The 19,360-nt window shown below is 50.9% G+C and overlaps 1 protein-coding gene across 1 annotated transcript; it reads right to left on the bottom strand.

The window, feature by feature from the left end:
- Positions 1-13,711: 13,711 nt before the first annotated feature.
- On the bottom strand, positions 13,712-17,675 carry INS (insulin). Its single transcript, XM_027786574.2, is given in 3 exon segments — positions 13,712-13,881; positions 16,844-17,049; positions 17,599-17,675. Coding segments are annotated over 3 exon segments (420 nt in total). The 3' UTR covers positions 13,712-13,744.
- Positions 17,676-19,360: the final 1,685 nt, after the last annotated feature.

Here is a 19,360-nt window from a genome sequence, read left to right as displayed (position 1 = left end):
GGGGATGTCACCAGCTTGTGCTGGCACAAGGCTCCCAGGGTCTCTCACATGGGGACAGCAGGTGGGGGGACCAGGGAAAGTACACGGGGATGGCTTTGGGCTTCCTGAATATGGCTCTGCCTGGGATCATGCACCCTCAGAAGCCTTCTGTCAGTCGTTGGGGGCTATTTAACCTCCAGGGAGAGGTGTATGGATGGGGTTGGCATCTCCAAGGAGGACTGCAGGGCAAATAGGTATAATGTAATCCTGTGTAATGGGAGGGGAAGTTTTTTTTTATGGTGCCGGTTATGCTCCAGAAAGGCTCTGGTGGGAGAAGCAAGGGTGGTTTCGTAGGGATCCCAGCGCTCCTGGAGCAGCAGACCTCATGGGGTAGGACCCTTGGTAGGATCCTTGGTAGGACCCTTAATTAGCTAAGGTAATTACTAATTACTAGGGAGGTAAGCCCCACCAAAAAAAATGCATGTAGCTTTTCAAAGCAGCAGGTGGTATGCTTGCGTAGCATGTGCAGGCGTGAGCGTGTGTGCACACGTGCATTTTTGTGCTGAGGGGGAAGCAAGTGCTCAGCTAAGTGGATAGAGCCAAACGGCAGGTGATTGAGATGCTACCCCCTATTTCTGGGGACCCCACTTGAGTCCCCGTCCCTTCATCAGCCGAAGGTAACAGGCTCCACAAAGGCCCTCCATGAAATGCCGCTGCAAGCCCCGAAGTCAACAGGCAAAGGGTTAACTGAATTCCCAAGGCAGGTGGGAGCACGAGTCAGGCTGGGTGATATCACAGACATGTTATTTGAAAAGCTAAGAAATTGTGGAATTCCTCACCTAATCCAACTTCCCCACAGTTTAAAGAAAACTGCAACACAAGATATCGCAACGGCCAAGGGAGACCCCCCACGAACCTTCCCCTGTGTGATCCAACCGTGGATGTACGCGCCATCAGCCGCCTCCCATGGTGCGAGGCTCCCAACCTTCAGCGCGGGATGCAGCCCGTGGGATGCAGCCCCTATAAGCAACCCCCTAACTCCTTGTCCCATCCGAGCTGCAGGTGGCTCCTCCATCCCTGTGGCACTGCTTGTGTGCGAGGCATGGCCCTCCCTCAGCCCGCGAGGGATCCCTGCCGTTCCCTGAGCTGAGTGCCCGGGCACGCTGCTCACCCCACAGCAGCCAGAGTCATTAAAACACCTGCGTGAACGAACGTTCGATAAGACAACACAGAAATCGGTGGAAATAACGCTCTTGACTTCAGCAGGCCCTGTTTAGGGCATTCCTAGTTATGAGAGGGGGCTGCAGTGAGCCTCTGTAGCTACGCAAAGACCTGGACATGATTAATGATGAGCAAGTGTAATTACAGCAATGGAAATTGCATCCGTGGTTCAAATCTGCCTGCCACTCCTCCTTTATTTTTCCAGATGGGTCTCTTGCTGAGCCATCTCAGTCCACCAGGTAGCTCTTCATGCAGAAGATTTTTTTGTTTGTTTGTTTGCCTGGAAGTTGTGTAGATTTTTGTTTAGATTTTTTTGCATTAATGGTAACCATTTCAAATATGCACAGATCACACGGGTGTTTTTTAGTCAAAACAAGCACAGTAACCACAAGAGGTGCCAGACTGGAACAACCTCTTCTCCACTAACCTAATCCAAAGGGAAAAAAAAGAAAAAGATGCTTTCCAGAGATAGAATGAATTCCTTTGTCTCTGTGCTTGAAATAAGGAGAGAGAGAAAAATCAAGCAGTGAATAGCAGGCATCCCCTAAAAGGGGCTTTCAAGGGGAAGTTGCTTTCCCTCCAGGACACCTCAGTGTTGGAGCTGGGGAATTATTTCAGGCCAGACCTGCTGGGTCCCATGGCAGCGGACGTTGTCGGAGGCGATGAGCGCCTGCAACTACTGCTTCTCACAAGCTGCTTCGGTACTCGTTTCTGGGTGACCCTCTCTGCTTGCAGTGAGTCAGCCCAGGGGCTCCAGGCTCATCCGGGCAGGCTGAGTACTGCCCTCGCTCCCTAATTAACTTACATGAGTGTCATCTCATATTTGCCCGAGTCACTGGCATGTTTCAAGAGCTCCCAACCCAACCCCTGGTGAGACCCCACTCACCCTGCCCCATGCCAGAACCGTCTTGGGGAGGGAGTATTTCTGGGGATGCCACACTGGTCCCCCCACACGCAGTAATGCAGTCGGGGCACAAAACCCCTCCAGTGGCTGATGCCTGTTTCGTGGACATTTTCTCCCACCCACTGCCGCCCTTGCCGTTCCCGTTCCCAAAGACCCACATGAAAAGCAGTAATAGCATTGCCGGGATATACAAAGTAAAAGATGACTCACTGCAAAGCCCTTGCTCCCACCTTCGGGAGGCAACCAGATAGGGAGCAGTCTCCTGGGGAAGGGGGATGGAATTTAAGTCAGACTGATTTTTTTTTTTTTTTCTGAAAACCTTTCATTTAGTCTAAACAACCACCCTGGGTTGTCGGCTTTTGAATTGAGCGAGATTTTCTGGGCACAATTCTGCCAGGATAGCAACAGCTGGAGCCAGGTTCTGGTCTTCAGAGTGGAAACAGCCCCAGACCCCCACAATAATATGGGAAACCAGCTCTTGAGCTTCACTAATTGCTTTGGAGGGTCCGCCCCGGCTGATGGGTAACTCATGGGGGGGGGGGGGGGGCAGGGGGAGCCTCAAGAGCCAGGGAAGAATGGTGCTACTCTGCAAAGGGGCTGCATTGGTCGCACAAGGCCACCACAGGAGGCTGAGGCAGAGGAAGGGTTTTCCACCGTGCTTGGAGGGGTTTGGCAGTGATTCCCACCTTCTGGGCTGCTCTTCTCCCTGCCACTGGCAGGTGGCCTCCGGCTACAAAACATGCCAGCCCCTGTGACCTGCCTCTCTCTGCTCACCGGTTTCCCGCACCAGGATCGATCCTGTGATGCTTTTAAAAGACCACTTGCTCGGGGTGAGAGCGTTGTGAGCTCTTAAGCCCAGAGGGAGGATGGAGCTCCCTTGCAGGCAGCAGCATCCCTGCATCCCAAACCTTGCAATGCCCCAGGCATGGGGCTCCCACGGCTGTGGGGTGGGAGGTGGAAGGTACCGGCAGGAGGATGCAGGAGCTACTCCGGCCAGACACAAGGGGCCGTGGGGTATGAGCACTTCGCTCGGTTTAACCTGGCCACGCTCCAGCTGGCTTCGGCGTTCGGTGCCTGGCTGGGAAAGCAGCGCTGCCACACATTTACCCGAACAGCGGCTACTTTCTCACCTGCCTCTGCTCCAGCTTTGCCACAGGAGCCAGCCTCCCCACCACAGCCTGGTGTTTTTATAGTAGGAGCTGCTGTGGGGCTCTCTGACAGCCACTTCCCCCCGGGGCGTCCTTCCAGGGGCTATTCCAGGCTCTGCAGCCACCCTGCCACAGCCTGCGACTTTGTGACTTTTGTCAGGAAGGAAAGAAAGTGATGCTGAACACAGCGATGCTGGTGCTGCTGATCACAGCTCTGCAGTGAAGTCAGGGGACCTTCGCTGGTGCGTTGAAGCTCACTGTGCCCCAGCGAGTGCCCAAGCAGGGTGCATGTGCTGGTGACCGTGTCTCTGTGGGCTGCCCAGAGGATACACTCTTTGGCAATCAGAAATAGTCAGATAAAAATGGTTTGTAGCACAGGTTTTGTTTACAGAGGCATGGTGTGGCAGTCAAGGGGAAAGGCATCGCCCCAGGGCTCCCACTGCTCTGGGGGATGAAGTCTTCTCCCGCTTCTGTACCGGGCATGGGGTTCTGTCAAAAAGGGAATTTCTATCAGCACATGTGGAGAATATTACAGACTAAGGCTGATTTTAGAGAGCTGCTCATATCTAAAATGGGTTTGCTGACAGCTTGGTTGTGCTTACTGATTTGGAGCTAACCGTAACAGAAGTCCAAACAAATCACTGCTTGAGCCATTTTGCATTAATTTTTTTTCTTCTATTCCATCACAGCTTTTGCCATCCCATCTTCCTGAAGGCCTCCTGGTCCCGGTTTGCGTGAGCAAGGTAGGCTCAGGCTTTGAAGGAGTCACCCACATTGCAAGGAAATGATGGCTCTCTGCTCAGTTTTTATTTTGAGCAGCTATAAACTGGAAATACCAGGCTGTCTTGGGCCAAGGCATCACCACCTGAAAGCTGGAACCAGCTAACAGCACACAAGATAGTCGGAGAGGCAGAGAGTGTCTTCTGCTGCAGAGCTGCATGAGATCTCTCCTGACCCGGGAGGAAGATGAATTGGAGAGCAAGTGCAGGGAGGAGGGAACTTTTCCTTCTCGGGGATTTATTCTCCTTATTTGATCCTGGCTTTGGGAAGGGAACAGTAACATCGGCAGGCTGCCTGGGCTGGTGGCAGGGTTCACTGCCACATCTCAGCTGTGAGAGGGTGTGGGCTGCAAAACAGGGTTGTTTTCCAGCAGAGATCTTCCCTGCTCGTGGCTCTGCCTTCATCCATGTATGCTTGGCCCTGCAGAGGAGCCCCTCACAGCAATAGCATCACTCCCTGGTGGCTCCCACACCCCCTCTTTGTAGGGTGTAAATGCTTACTGCCACCCCCACCTTCTTCTTAGGGGAGGGAGCAGAAAGAGGGGTCTGAGGCACCAGCGAGAGCATCAGGCACAGGAGAAGCTTCAAACACAGGTTTTGAGTGGAGAAAAGGGGATTTTCTACATGCCATGGCCAGAGAATGGCACCCAGCTGCTCCCAGAGCAGGCACCTGACAGTTGGCTGAGCAACCAGGTCCCATTGAACAAACTTCATCTTCCACGGGTTCAAGCGGTGCAAATCTCCCGTGTCGACAGCTGAACTATCCCGCTGAGTAGTTGCCTCTTGCTCACCAACCACCACCCCAGACCAGACTTAACTTTACCTTCCAGACGTTAAATCTCATAAGGTGTTTGGCTACTGTGCACCGTGAGGATTCTTCTCACACCCACCATCTCAGTTGTGACCAAGTCTCTCTCAACCCTTTTTCAGTTTAGTAGGGTGAGCTTCCTTGATCTCCAGTAGACAGGCAGGTTTCAGGCAGGGCAGGGCATTCCTGCTGCTCTTTTCTGCCTCTTTCCCCAGCTCCCTTTTATCCCTGATACATTTTGCAGTGAAAATGTGGCCCATTGTCTCTTATCAGGCTTGCAATAGGCTTTGCAAGTGGTGTTAATCAGCCCGTGGCTGTGCTCACCATACACATCTTCCCAACACCCAATGCTCCGCTTTCCCTGTGTAACCTCACTCTGCAAGTGATTTAATGACATATTTATCTGATCCACATCAGGATTCCCTCCTGGGCTTGTCCTAACTCAATCCCAGGGACACCTGACTTCGTTACATTACTCTCTCCAGTTGCTGATCTGCTTAAAGACAAGTTGCAAAATTGCCCGTTGGTGCTTGAAGAGCCTTCGTTTAAAAACCTGGGGGATCCACACAGTTAGGAGGGGACAGGGCACGAGTCTTTGCCTATGTGTATTTGGGTAACTAATTATATTTCTATTATTGTCTGTGAGTGGAGAGGTCCCCCCACCACTGAGGCATTTTATGGAGAATAATTTAGATCCTTTTCCTAAGATAAGAGGCTGTTACAAGATACTACCAGATGTTAAGTCTTTAATTCACTAACGTAATACAAATTAGCTGTGTGTTGCTCCGTTTGGCCTAAATTCAAACAAAGCTCTGCCTAAAACCCTCAGCTGGTGGGCAGAGCCAAGCCCAAGCTTCCCACGCTCCCAGCCCACCAAGTCTCTCCCGGGTCCAGCACCGACGTGAGGCACAAGGACTGAGCTGATGTTGGGATGGAGGTACAAATTGCTTTGGAAATAAAATGCTACAGGAGTGATTCCTTAATAATTGAGTTGCAGCAATGACTTCGGTCGGAAAGCAATTGTAAGAGCTCAAAGCCAGACTGAATTAATAGGGGGATTTCGCTTGACAGCTTGGAGCAGGCACTGCAAAATGACCCGGTTCTAAGAGGCTCAAGCATGTCCCTCGCTGGGGATCCTCATCTCTGGCTCACCCAGAACCTGAGATCTGCAGGAGGGTTCGTGGCAGATCCATTCCCCCATCCTCTCACAGCTGAGCATCACCAGGCTGGTGGCTGAGCCAGGGCCAACCTTTTTTGTTCCTGTGCCCTGTCGCTCCGGCCAGGCTTTCATACATTTCCCCAGCACTTCCCAAGCCGTGGCGGTGCGTGGCTGAAGCTCTGAACCCTCCGCTCCCTCTGCTGGCTACAATATCATTTCATAACCGCTCGTGAGGGCCTCATCCCTGCTGGGAAGAGATGCCAGCTGGGGCAATGGGTATCCCCAACAGCAGAATAGCTGATCAAAGCTGTGTCACGGCTAAGGAGGACCGTGTTCCCATGAAATGCCTTGTGAGCCAGGCAGGAATGAGGGTTTCAGCACCAGCCCAATGGTAATGCTGGATGGGGAGACATCCCAGCTTTGTTTGAAACCTTGATATTTATATATTCAGGATATATATGGCCATTCTTCAGTGCCAGGGTGATCTGGGAGAGCCCAGGGTTTTGTTGCATAGCACAGGCTCTTTGGGCCAGGAGGTTACTGTGGACTGAAACCTAGGTCTGCTCAGAAGAGGACTTCTGACTTGAAAACATGTCTATCTGACCCAAAACACTCCACAGGTACATGCTGCATCAGAGGAAATATGGGGCAGGTAAAGTTTCCCCAGAGCATACAGCAGCGAGGTGCACGGCAGGGTGGGAGGGTGAGGGTGCCCTGGGGTGGGAGAGCTGGGCTGGTGGTCCCAGCTTCAAGAGCCCAGAGGAGCAGAAAGGCAATCAAAACTGTCCTTGGAGCAATGCCACCTTTAAACAAAGACCAGAGCAAGAGCAGCATCAACCCACTCGTCATCACTTCAGGCCACTGGCCATGCCAGTGAGGGCTGGCATCCCCGTTGGGAGCTGCCGGGGGGCTGGTGGGCACTTTGCTCGCATTGCTGCAGCCATCTCCCCACTGCCCCGGCTCTGCGTGTCCCATGGCCTTGGCACACAGTCTTACTCCAGCATCACATCTCCAGCGAGCTTTTCTCCAACACCCTGCACAGCCTGTATTTATTGCCCTTCCCCCTCCCTGACCTGGGGGGTCCCTGGTGCCCAGGCCACCTTGCCCTGCCCCAGGATGCTGTCAGGCAGCTGCAGGCAGGGGTGCCGGGTCCAGCTGTGGGTACCCTGCACTCCATCCCCTGGACGGGAAGGCCGTCGCAGGAATCTGGCTTTAACAGATTCCCAGCATTTTTGTGGTGCCCTATTTTGGTGACAGAGCCACAGATAATTGCCTTGCTCTGAACAGATATGTGAAACCTCAGGATCTTTTCCAGGTTGTGAGGACTGTGAAGCCCAACAGGAGAGGATGAATTCCTCAGGAAAGGTTCCAGAAACTAAAACTACACACAGGCCAAAGGAAGAAATTGGGATGTAAAAAACCTTTTTGGAGATGAAGAAGGCACAGCGATTCAAGGTTAGCAAGGGCCAAGGCGAATGGCTTGAAAGTCGCTCCCAGTCCTATGTTCTTAAATGGGATGCGCAGCGAAACGGGGCAGTCAAAGCAACAGCTCTGCGGGGTAAAGATTAAGGGCAAGCATCTCGAGAATGACATCGGGGCTCTGTAGTCAAAACCATAAAGGAAAAACGGGCATGACGTCAGTGCTTGGTGCCGCTCGGCATCCCCAGGGTGAGGTCAGCGATCTTGCAGGAGCAAAGGAGCTGCCGGTGGAGCATTTTCTGAGGGAGGGGGTTGGCCTTTGGCAGTCCTCCCACCTCCTTGGTGTAAGCCAGGCTGGGCCAGGTGCCCGCTCCCTACCCCGGCTGCATGAGCCAGAGGGAGACCTCATCCCCTCCCACCGCAATCTTCTCACCACCGAGAAGCACGGCTGCTTTGCTCAGCCAGAATGCACGTGGGTGCAGGACACCTGCCTCGTAACACCTGCACCGGCACTAGGGCTGAAAAATAACCTGCCTGCATTTCATCAAAATGTCGTGGGGTCAGGCTTTTTTCCTCATTTGGGGTTGAAATTCACTATTTCAGGACAAGGTGTCAGCTTTTGGAAAAATGTGGCCTGTTTTAGGTTGCAGACATTTAAAAAGCAACTGAAAAAAACAATTTCAGAAGCGGGAGAGAAGCACACTGTGGTTTGCACCCTGGGCATGCTTTTCCCAGGCGTGGGTCAGGTCTCAAGCTGTTTCACTGTGATTTTTCTCTCACCACTGAAATCAGCGGAAGCCCAGGGTCCAAGACAGCATATACTGGGGAGAAGTTTTAAAACTCCCCCCAAACGTTCCCATACCAAGTAGGAAAAGCTGGAAACTCGGGTGTGCAAGATCTGCTGGCAGGCATGTCTGCAGAGCCAGGACCCTGCTGGGTCCCAGCCTCCAAAGCGGAGGAAGTTTCTGATAAGTGGAAAAAAGGGTAGAAATTGTTTCCATTGAAACTTTCACAGAATGGTTTATTGTCAATGTAGGGTGGGTGGTGTCATTTTTATTTTATTTTCCATTTTCTGATTGGAAAAGAGGAAGCTGCGTTATTTTTTGACAGAAAAGTTACATTTCAGAAGTTGGCAGTTCTGTAAAACACCCTCCCACCCACCCAAAATCCAGTGTTACAAAGCACAAATGGCGACAACCTGGAAATCAAAAGCTAAATTTGTTTCTGTTATCCATTTTCTTTCGAAATCTGAAAACATGTCATGGGCAATTTTGGCATAGGCAACCACGTGCATCCTGGAAATCCTGGCATTTGCCAGACAGGAAAAATGTGCCGTATTTTGGCTGGCTCTTCCAGCAACAGAAAGGAGGCTGGAGGAGCCCAAATGGTTCATCCACCTCCTGCTGCCACTCCTGAAGATGGCTGAAGATGGAGGGAAGGGATTAAGGCTCGGATAATTTCCTTGTGCGCTCCTACGGGCTTGCCTTGCTTCCCCTTACTGTCCCGGATCTGCTTCTCCTTGCTCTTCCCAACAGGACCCGGGGGGGATGCGAGAGCCAGCCTGGCATTGGAAAAAAACATCCTCCTTCCTCCCGGTGGCATGCAGGAATAATTCACCCAGAGGCAATGTGCTGGCAATGGCTTTCCAGATCAATTTATAGCCTGACCTAAAGCTTTCTTCCTGCCCGGGGTGAAAGGAGAAGGAAGAAAGGCTATTTTTTGTTCAGAATAGGTGTCTTTGGTGAGGTCAGTCTACATCAGAGGGAATTTGAGGTGTTAACACTGAATCTGCTCAGTGCGTGCTTTCCAACTCGAGTCATCGTTGCAAGCCAGTTATTAAGGAATCAAACTGCAGATAAAGAGAGAGGCTGTATGCAGGTTTAAAATTTCCTAAAAAGCTGATAAGACGGTTTAAAAAAAGAAATAAATCCCAAGGTATAGTCTGGCTATTTCTTTTATAAAGTGAATCTATGAGGTCCCAGGGGTAATAGAGAGCATTCTTCTATCTGTGGCTTCCTGGAAAAGGAAATAATACAGTGGGATTAGCTCCTGGAAAGTGGCAGCCTTCCCTTCCTCTCCAGATAAGCCAGGGCAGCACAGCCCATCCAGCAACCCAGAGGACATGGTCTGTCACCGGGCCACCAGGCAGCCCAGCAGTCAGTGCCTGCAGTGGCTCCCCTCCATTCCCGTTCTGGAGCACATCGCTCCCCTTCCCTCGGAGCCGGGGCAGAGCTCTGTCGGGTAAGGGATGACGCACGCAGGATACAGGGGCAACTTTGGTCCTTTTTTTCTAGGCAGTGTCAACAACTCAGCAGCCCAAAGAATTTGTCTTGCAATCCCCTCTGTGGCTCAGCTTTCAATTCTCTATTCAAGCAGCATGAATGAACCGAAGCCTTTATTTGCATTCTCTTCAAATTGCCCTCCACCGCTAGCATGAGACCTTTGGAAGTTTGTTGCAAGAGTAGCAGAGCCAAGATATTTTAGCCGGGCATGATGCCCCACCGCTACCGCAAAAATCACTTCAAAGCAACTGCTGAGTCAGAATAAAGGGGGCTGGATGAATTTCCTTCCCAACGATCACAATGCAAAGCCCGGCAGGAGGAGGAGTGGGGAGGGAGGTCAATGGATGTAGCATTCCCTGTCCCTGAGTCACTTCTCCTGCAGGAATTCACAAGATCTAGCATCTCCCAAGCACTTCTGAGAGCAAGGCATGGCCTGGACAAGGGCACAGGGATTTGAGGGAGACTTTGTAAAGAAATCTCATCCTGGACCACAGTTAAGGACACCCTGCGCTGTTGCCCATCCTCAGGTTTGGGTGGGGTAGGGGTCTAAAGCTGCCTCCCCTGCCGCAGTGCAGAGTCAGCGAGCCAGCAGCATCACGTTTGCAAGCTGAGGAGCCGTGTGCTCTAGTGTGGAAAGTGCGTGGGGTTGCCTTCAGGCTTCCTTCCCTGGAGTCCCAGAAAAAAGGGGGAAAAGAACCTTTGTTCTCCTTTGGCCTTCACCTTGCTGCAGCTTTTAAAAAGTGAAGAGCTGGCCCTTTATGTTATTTTCAGTTCTGGAAAGCAAAGCGTATTCATAAGGACTTTTTTTTTAAAGATTTTCTACAGGTTTCAAATTGATGTGGTATTTTCTCCTGCACCTCCTGGGGAGCGGTGTAGCTCGTGGTATGCCTTACACCTCCAGGACAGCTCTAGCTTTGGGGAGGAAGGGAGCAATGGCAACCGCATATTTTCTGTAGAGCACTCAGACTGCCAGCATCCCCAAAGGGGACATGAGGCCATCTCTTCCTCCCCGACCCTAGGTGGTCACCAGCCCCTCCCCTTCTCCACCAAGGGACCTGCTGATGCCTTTTCCCAGGGGGCACAAAGGCATTGGAATGGTGGAGAATGTCCATCACGGCCCCTTTCTGCTCCTCACACTTCTCTCTTCTGCTCAAGCCCTGGGTAATCACCAGCTGGGCCCCTGGTGCATCCAGACCCCCACCTCACCAAGTATCCAAACCTGCCGAGGAAATACTGGACCGCATCTTGAGCTGGGTACAAGAGGATGGTCCTGCCCCATCTTAAGATTTCAAAACAATTCCCACTCTGCATTTACTGAAACCTCCTGGAATTTTTCAGCAGAAGGAGAAGAGTCCACCCCGGGGTAGCCCAGAGCCTGGCAGTTAGTGTGTGGTCTTGGGCAATCGGGTGCAGAGGATGAAATCACTGCTCTGATGATTGCAGAGTGGCACCTGAACCTCCTGCATCCCTTCTTCCCTTCGAATCCTGCCTTGCTAAAACCAGTCTGGTCCTGTGGGAAGTGCTGATTTCGATGAATCAACATTTTCCAGCAAAAAACGTGGCATTTGGAATTTCCCAACCAGTCCTAATTGAGAGCATTCAGAAAAAGCAAACAAACAAACGAGCAAACCAAACAATGGCAGAGAGCAGGAAATGAGCTGGGCATCTCCGAAGAGCTGTCCTTGCCTGAGCATTGCTGCTGGGGCTGGAGTGCCAGCAGATAAACAGTCCTGGGGGGGGATGCAGGAATCGCACCCTGTTACAGCAAGTGGCTGCTGGTCCTTTTGGTGCTGAACACACGCAGGCTCTCTCTGCAAGGCAAGGTGAAGCTCTGATATTACAAATGATGGCTCTAGACTGCTCCAGTCTGTGCCTGTCCTTGGCATGACACATGTGCCCCATTCCTGGAGAAGCCGGAGGTATCTCCACAGATGTGGCTATGTCCCTTTTCTTCCAGCTGTTTCCATCACCACTCAGCATCACTTGGAGAAGCGCTAGCACCAGGCTGGCAGTAGTTACTCAGTTACTCAAGGCTCCTCCTACACCACCTCTTTCTCTTCCAGTAGTCGTACTTCCAACCTTTCCCATCAGCGGACCTGTACAATTTGGTCAGGTAGCTACAGATGGAAATCTCAGATTTGTACTAGAAAGTCTCCGTCTTGTCTCAGAAGGACCCCTCTGCTCACCTGCTTTCTGTGGACCCCTGACGATGAGTGCAAGATCTTGGTCCTAGGTGATGCAGGACAAGTCCAGGTGACTCCAACAAGTCTTGGGTTTTTGGCTGTGGAGGGCAGCACTTCTCTTGGATGAGCTTTCCCTCCAGACCATGCAAGCAGACCCAGCACTCTACTTTTGGGATCAGGGTGGCATTTCCTTGGAGCGGATGGATGTGAGGGATTGTTGGAACTTCATTGCATGCCTGAATATGACAGTGGCCTTACCATGAGCAACAGATCTACTGTTTTCACTTCTCATGGGCACCAGGACAGGCAGAAGAATTGTTTCTAGGGACTCCCCTTTAGAAACCACCGGGGCTATGTGCTGTGAGGTTTGGTAGGAGCCAAGTAGCTCAGAAACAGCAAACCTCTTGCCATGCTTTCATAACTACAGGGTTTTGGCCCAAGACTGCCTGTCACAGTTGCAAGCTCTGCTGCTGCTGGGAATATTCAGCAGGGCCCAGAGGAAGGGCTGATGGAGAGGGATGGAAGGGTGGTTGCGGGGAGCAACACCAGCAGGGCGACACTGGTGTGGCACCTGCAGGAGGGTGTCACAGGCTCCTGTCACAGGCTCTTGGATGCATCAAGGGACCCCGTGGGGAGGTCACTGTGGGGAATCGCTGGTGCTTCCTGATTTCCTATTTGATGGCTGTGTCTCCTCAGCAGCTCCTCTGGCTGCTTTTCCCAGCCCTTCAGTCTGCGTTGGTTTTGCCAGTTTTGTGCTCATGATCGGAGCAGGCCCAATGCATCCTGGCAGGGATGAGATGGCAGCTTTCATCTGCACGGCTCCGCTGGAGGCAGTCAGTTCTGGTTTGGGAAAAGAGGCTGTTAAAACCACAGCCTCCTCTCAGACCAGCTTTCAAAACCTGCCAACAGCAACGTACAGGTCCCCATGGGGACCTCCTGAACGGTTTCCACCACACAGGCACGGGAGTCCCTCGGCAGAGGGGACATGAGCCTTCCCTTCACGCGCTGCCAACCCAGCCAGCTGGCATTGCAGTGGCACCTTGTCCTCCCAGAAAGCGGCAGTTTTGGGGACAGATATTTGGAAGGGGTTTGCAGCAACAGCAGCGGGGATGCTGCCCTGAGATGCCCAGCTCATGGCCAATACATTCAAAACTCCTTTTGGATCAAATCCACTTTCTGCCCGTGACTTGTCAAATACTTGTGAACGACAAGCACATCCCACAGCAGGGACTCTGCCTGGGCCTCCACAAGCAGAAGGGGGAACTGGACACACTTTCTAAATTGGTCGTGGCGGTCATCCACGATTTTTCTGGGCACAATTAATAGGTGACTTAATTCTTTGCTTAATCTGAACTGTTTCCATTACGCAGCTGAGGAAGTTTGGTCTCCCAGCTGCCTGGCTATATTTGGGCTGTGAGCTGCAGGAAGTTGATTAGCATGACATTGCCACAGATATTCCCCTGTAATGTTTCCCTGAAAAAAGAAATCTCATTCAGTCCTCCCTGCCTTCTCCTCCTCGTGCCCCGGATACTGGGGGTACCGGCTGCTCTGCATACCCACTCTGGTGCTGTGCCATCCTCCTCCTTCCCTCTTTCCCTCCCTCCCTCCCAGGGACTTCATTTGGATTGCAGAAGGGTAGTGTGAAGTGATGGATGGCTCCAGGACCTTTTAAAACCGCCTTACCCAAGCATGGAGGACACCCTAAAGCACACATCACTGCCCCTTCCCCAAGATGTGGACACATGACTGGACACAGTCCTTTGAATAGATCCACAACATTTATTCAATCACTTTGAAGGTGCAGTAGTGTAAGTGCGTGTTTCTACTCGTGGCCCACGAGCTCCCTGCCACTGGTCTTGCTGCTAGTTGCAGTAGTTTTCCAGTTGGTAGAGGGAGCACGTGTTGTGGCAGCATTGCTCAACGATCCCTCGCTTCACCTTCTCAAACTCCTCCTGCTGGAAGGGCAGCTCTCCGGCCTCACCGTGCAAGGGACTGCTCACTGCCAGGGGAGAAAAAGGTAAGCCATGGGACATCACACAGCAACGGCCCTGGCTGCTGAGCCCGGCAGACACCCCCTTTTCAGACACCAGATTTTTAAGCCAGAGTTGGCTGGGAAATGGGGAGGGAGTTGCAAAGGGTTCCCCGGGCTGATGCTGCTTGTAGTACCTTCAGGCTCTGTATTTCCTCTCCCAAAATAATCCTGTGGTGCTCAGAAGGAGCCAAGCCGAGTGGACATCAGCAGTGTGAGGGACAAAGCGATACAGGGGCTTTATTACAGAAGGTGTGTGGAGAAAAGAAACCCTGCATGCTCCCTGGGGTGAGCAGCTACTAAGAAAGATGATAAAATGGGCTGGTTTGCTCCAGAGAGATGAATTGCTTGGGACTGCAGCCCCCCTCGGGCAGTTACCCACTCTTCTGGAAGCCTGGGCACACAACTGGGAAGTCCATGGAATTGCAAGGACGATCTGGTCCTGGGGCTGGATGCATCTCCCAGCCGGTCCTGAACACCCTGCTTCTGTTGGCTGCCTGGATGTAGCCTCGAGCTGATGGCAAAAATGTTCATATGTGTCCGTGTTCACAGCTGGGGACAAGTTTTTAGGAGGAACAATAAACTGGGGTATTTGGACACAGGCAAAACTCAACAGAATGTCTCATTTGCTGGTGGGAACTTAAAAACTTGTGGACAGAACTGTTAGGTTTTAGTTGCCCAATGAAAACATAGAAAATGGCAAATAAAACAGTGATTTTTCCTGTAGGGAGAAAAGAGCCCTTAACAACAAAAAGAAAATGCCTGGAAAGCAAGAATGAGATGTGGTTTCTAGGGCAATATGAAAGTACAGCACAAGATGCAAAATCCCCAAACCCCCAAAGTGTGATGCAATGAACGAGGCACAGGAGTAACAAGAAATCATTACGCTAGTGTGCTAGGAAGAAAATTTAGGAAAGATTTAGTCCAACATTAAGTAGAAGAGGAAATAGCTAGTCAATGTTTTGTGATTTACTTGTCTTCATTCTTCAAGCCAGCTGTAAGCAGACTGTAAACACAACAAGTTTGTGTGACAAAGTGGTGGCTCCGGCAAAAGTCCTGGATAAAGAGGTGGAAAGTCCTTAGATACTTTCAAACTGGTTGGCCCTAATGAAATACTCCATACAGCATTTAAGGAATTTGGATAACAAAACTTCCAACCCATTCATGGTGGTCTTCAGAAACAAATAGTCGGAGAATGGAGTGACTACCAGCCCAGCTGGCCATTCAAAACAAATCATGGCCAGCCCTCTGCTATGGCATCACCTGGTTTCACCTTCTGAAGACCTCTAAGGCTGGTTACATCTGCAGGAGAAGGAATCGGATACACATGAAACCAGTGTGTGATGGAAAGAGAAATGATGGGAGAGGTGTATTGTAGTCAGGGGAGGTTAAGTAATGGTCTGTCTTGAAACAAGAGGGTTGAAATGACTGGGATTTAGCTGGGGTCTCTTTGGCACCTATTCAGTCTCCATTAGTAGCTTGGAAGACAGAAGAGAGGGTGTGCTCGTTGGGTTCATGGAGGAGCCAAAGCTGAGAGGAGCTGCAGGTCCCCGCATCCAGGAGAGACATTGTCCCTGCGTTACAGGTCCTGGCCCCATCTAGATACAAACACAGTGCTGAAGGGCAGCTCTCTGGACCGTCATCCCACCTGCACTGCCATGCAGGCACACAGTGCTGGACTGGGGCAGTGGCACAGCACCACAGGGTGTGCGGGCAGGACTGCCACCTCCTTCTGCCTCCTGGCTCCTACGCTCCTCAGTGGTCCAGGAATCCTAAGAAGGGGAACCAAGGTAGCTCCACCAGCATTTCACCACCATGAAATAAGAGGTGATATAAAGCTGTGGGGGCTGCGAGCCCCTTGAAGGGCAACGTTACTACTAAAAATTACCTTTGAAACTATACAAATACTGAAAAGATGGGAGGCTGTACAGTAAAAAATGGGGAAGATGCTAAAGGTAGGCAGGAAGACTGTGTTGCGCCTCCAGGATGAGGGTTTGACTGCAGTAGCACTCCTTTAAGGACTGCTGATCCACCCAAGGAAAGGTCAATACATCCAAGGGAGACAGTGATCACTGTCAATAAACAGTGGAGTGCTGCTTTGAAAAAGGCAAACCACCTGGGAAGACAGGAACATGGTGTGAAAAACACGCAATATCGTTCTTCCAGTTTGCTCGCTCTACTTGGCACCGGCAAGGCCTCAGCTGGGGTCCTGTGTGCATCTCCAGGCATCAGCAGTAAGGATATGGACCAAGTACAGAACAATTTGCGTGGACAGACATCTAGAAAATATGACCTAAGAAGGTAGTGGCAGGGTGTAGAGGGGATTTAGCTGAGAACAGGTTAAAATTAGGCATGAGAACAGGCTTCAAATATTTTGAAAAGCAGCCATAAAGAAGAAAGGAGTAGACTTTTCCCTGCATCCACTAAGGAGAAGACAAGAGATAATTTATAGCAAGGGATGTCCCGGTTAGATATCAGGAAGAAACACTCAAAAAGAAGGTCAGTTAAGCACGGGAACAGGCAGTTTCAGAAGGCAGAAGAAGCTTTCTCACTGGAGGTTTTTTATGAATGTACCAGATAAGCATGGGTCGGGAATAGGATGGGGGCAACTAATCCTGTCTTGGGGCAGAAGGAAACCTCTTGCGTTCCTTCCACCTTTGTTTTCTATGAGTACTCCCTGGCTGGTGTAACGGCCACACAAAGAAATAGACAGGTTTGAGCTTTCAGGCACAATTCCTTTTGCCTCATAAATTCTCTTTCCTGCCTGCCCTCCCATCTGGCTTTTTAACCTGAAGATCTTTTCATTGGCAATGTGGTGCTGTTGGTATGTTAAAGGTATTCCCGGCATTCCCCATCAAGGACATTCCTGGTGTCACTGTCAAAGATAGGCGGTTGCTATGTGTCACATCACATAGCAGTCAGCCTTACTTACCTAGAGGCTGCTCAACATCCCGGCGGGCTTTGGGGGAGTAGAAGAAACCCCTCTCTCCACACACCAGGTAGAGAGCCTCCACCAAGTGGGAGCCACAGAGGTGCTGGGTGGCAGCCGCGTGGCTGGTCCCGGGGCCAGAAAGAGTGAGAAGGGCCAGGAGAGGCAGCGATCGGATCCAGAGAGCCATGGTGAGCAGGGTGAGACCTGGGATTAAGAGGTAAAGGAAACACAGGGAGGTCTAGGAAAGAGAAATATGTTGTCACCAAGCACCTTATGTCCTTCGGCTCCTTTGGCATGAGAATGGGACCAAAGTAGCAGATGGACCTTCTAAAGATGCCCTAGCTTGGGAGGGAAGGAGAGCTTCCTGCATCAGGGTTTACAAGTCACAGTAAATGACAAATTACTATAACCAGAAGTCCATCTCCATCCACATCTTCACATCAGTCCTGGCCTCCCTGCTGACTTCCCCCAAAAGGTCAAACTAGACTGGAAAAGCCATCCCACCGAGCCCTGTAGCATACCACCCAGCAGAGCCGAGATCAGCAGACACCTCCAGAGGAAAAACCCTCTCTGCCAAGTCAAAAGGGGCTGTTCCATATGGTGATGGTCCCAAAACAGCACAATGTGCTCAAAGACCTGAGGAACCCTCATTTTCACAGACTAGCAAGCCAGCATTTGTCACCACCAGCTACATCAGCCTAAGGAAACAGCTCTGCAAAACAGGTGGAAGCTAAAAGGGTGACAGTCAGACTTACCGAGAAGTGGCAGCAAGAGATGGGGAGAAGTTTGCTCTGAGAGATGAAGACTGTTAGGTTGGTAGCAATATCGCCATTCTCTCTTTCCCTTATTTATATGCTTTACATTAGCCCAAGTGACACAAGGGCTAGTGCGAGCCCCACCTCCTTGATGACACTCCAGCCAAAATTTTTGCTGCTTGTGCACATTAATTTCCCTCTACGTAGCACCAGCGGGTCTTTGTGCAAGTTAAGATAGAAGCATCAGTTTGCAGTTTCCGTCTCATTTCATCTTACCTGTTTTTGCTTCCCTGAAGCCATCAGTGACCCTTTTAGCAGGAGATAATGGTGCTATTACAGCTGCAATGATTACTATTGACACTAATGCTGGCAATAGGCACTGCTGGCATTGAGGTGGCTCAGCTGTTTCTAAAATGTAAAATTAAAGGCAAACATGTTAATCTGTTTGATTAACATCACCTTGGAAAGTATGCAGCCATGGGACCAAGTTGTCGGTGAGACCATGCTACTGTCAGGTGGCAGAGGGAGGAAAACACATTATTGCGCTGAGGCTACCTGCAGCCCCACTCGCCGGCCACGCGGCACACGGCGAGACACACGCGTCCGCAGCTTGGCCTGCGGGAGGAACAACATCTGCATTTTGCAGGACACCTTGGGTGGTCGTTTTAGCTCAGCATGGGAGCAGAGTATTAGAAATTTTGTAGGGGAAAAAACTAGCCTTGCCCCTTCGCCCACTGAAAGGCAGGTCTCCTCCTCTGTCTGCCAGGTGCCCCTTGGAATTCCTGGGTGGGACTAAGCAGAGACTCAGCCTCTGCCATTTGCAAGTGAGAGCTCTGAACACCTCAGCTCTTCTCTCTGGGGCTCTGCCCAAAATTTTGTCTTTGACACTGAGAAATGTTTCCAGTAAATCCCACTGAAAACCAGGACATAGCTGATTTTCTCCATCCTGACTGGGAATTTCACTTTTAATAGGAGATGATAGCCCAGGGTGGTCCACTGGTGTTCATGGGACTGCGTTTGGCATCAGACCCAGCTCACCCTCTTTCACAACATTACCCCATTTTTTGGATACTTCCATGTTCAGCTTTTCTGCCACCAACAGCATGTTTGTACCTTTCTCTGCTTAAAGTATACTTTTTTCTTTTTTCTCCCGTCTGAAAAAGGCCATTTTAAATGCTGGGGATGAGATGATCTTCCAACTTCTCATCACTCTAAATGTTGAGACTACAAGTGCTCAGCACCACCGAGGAGACACTTTCATCTGTTTGAACTCTGCTGCTTGTTTAATGTGGAACAAGCCCAATTCCCCATGCACAGTATAAATCAGAAGGAAGTTCACCGAAATCAGCAGAATGCCTGGAGACACGCACCAGACCCTTGTTTTTTTGAGTAGCCAAAGCAATTCCATCCATCAGCATGTAGGAGGTAGGAAGTCCCATATACCCCGAGTGTAAATTACATGTTTGCTAAATGACAGTGATTGCAAAAAGGCTCACTGAGAAGTGCTAAAGCTCTGCTGAGGGTGCGGGGAGGGGACTGAGTCGCTCACGTTGATGCGAGACAAGGTTATCGGTTACATCCCCTGCCATGTACCCCTTTCGGTCTCCTGCCAATAAATCCAAGTTGTGATGCTCAACTACAGTTAATAGCATTTCTGCACAATGCGTAACACTACCTCTGTCTCCCTCCCCCTCAAAACCGATAATGGGTGTACTTCAATGACCTAGTGGTGTACCCGAGAAGATAGTCTCAGTTTTCAGCA

The sequence above is a fragment of the Falco peregrinus genome, chromosome 9, assembly GCF_023634155.1.
Source record: "Falco peregrinus isolate bFalPer1 chromosome 9, bFalPer1.pri, whole genome shotgun sequence".
Lineage (NCBI taxonomy): Eukaryota > Metazoa > Chordata > Aves > Falconiformes > Falconidae > Falco > Falco peregrinus.
This window is presented reverse-complemented; position numbering and strand designations above follow the sequence as displayed.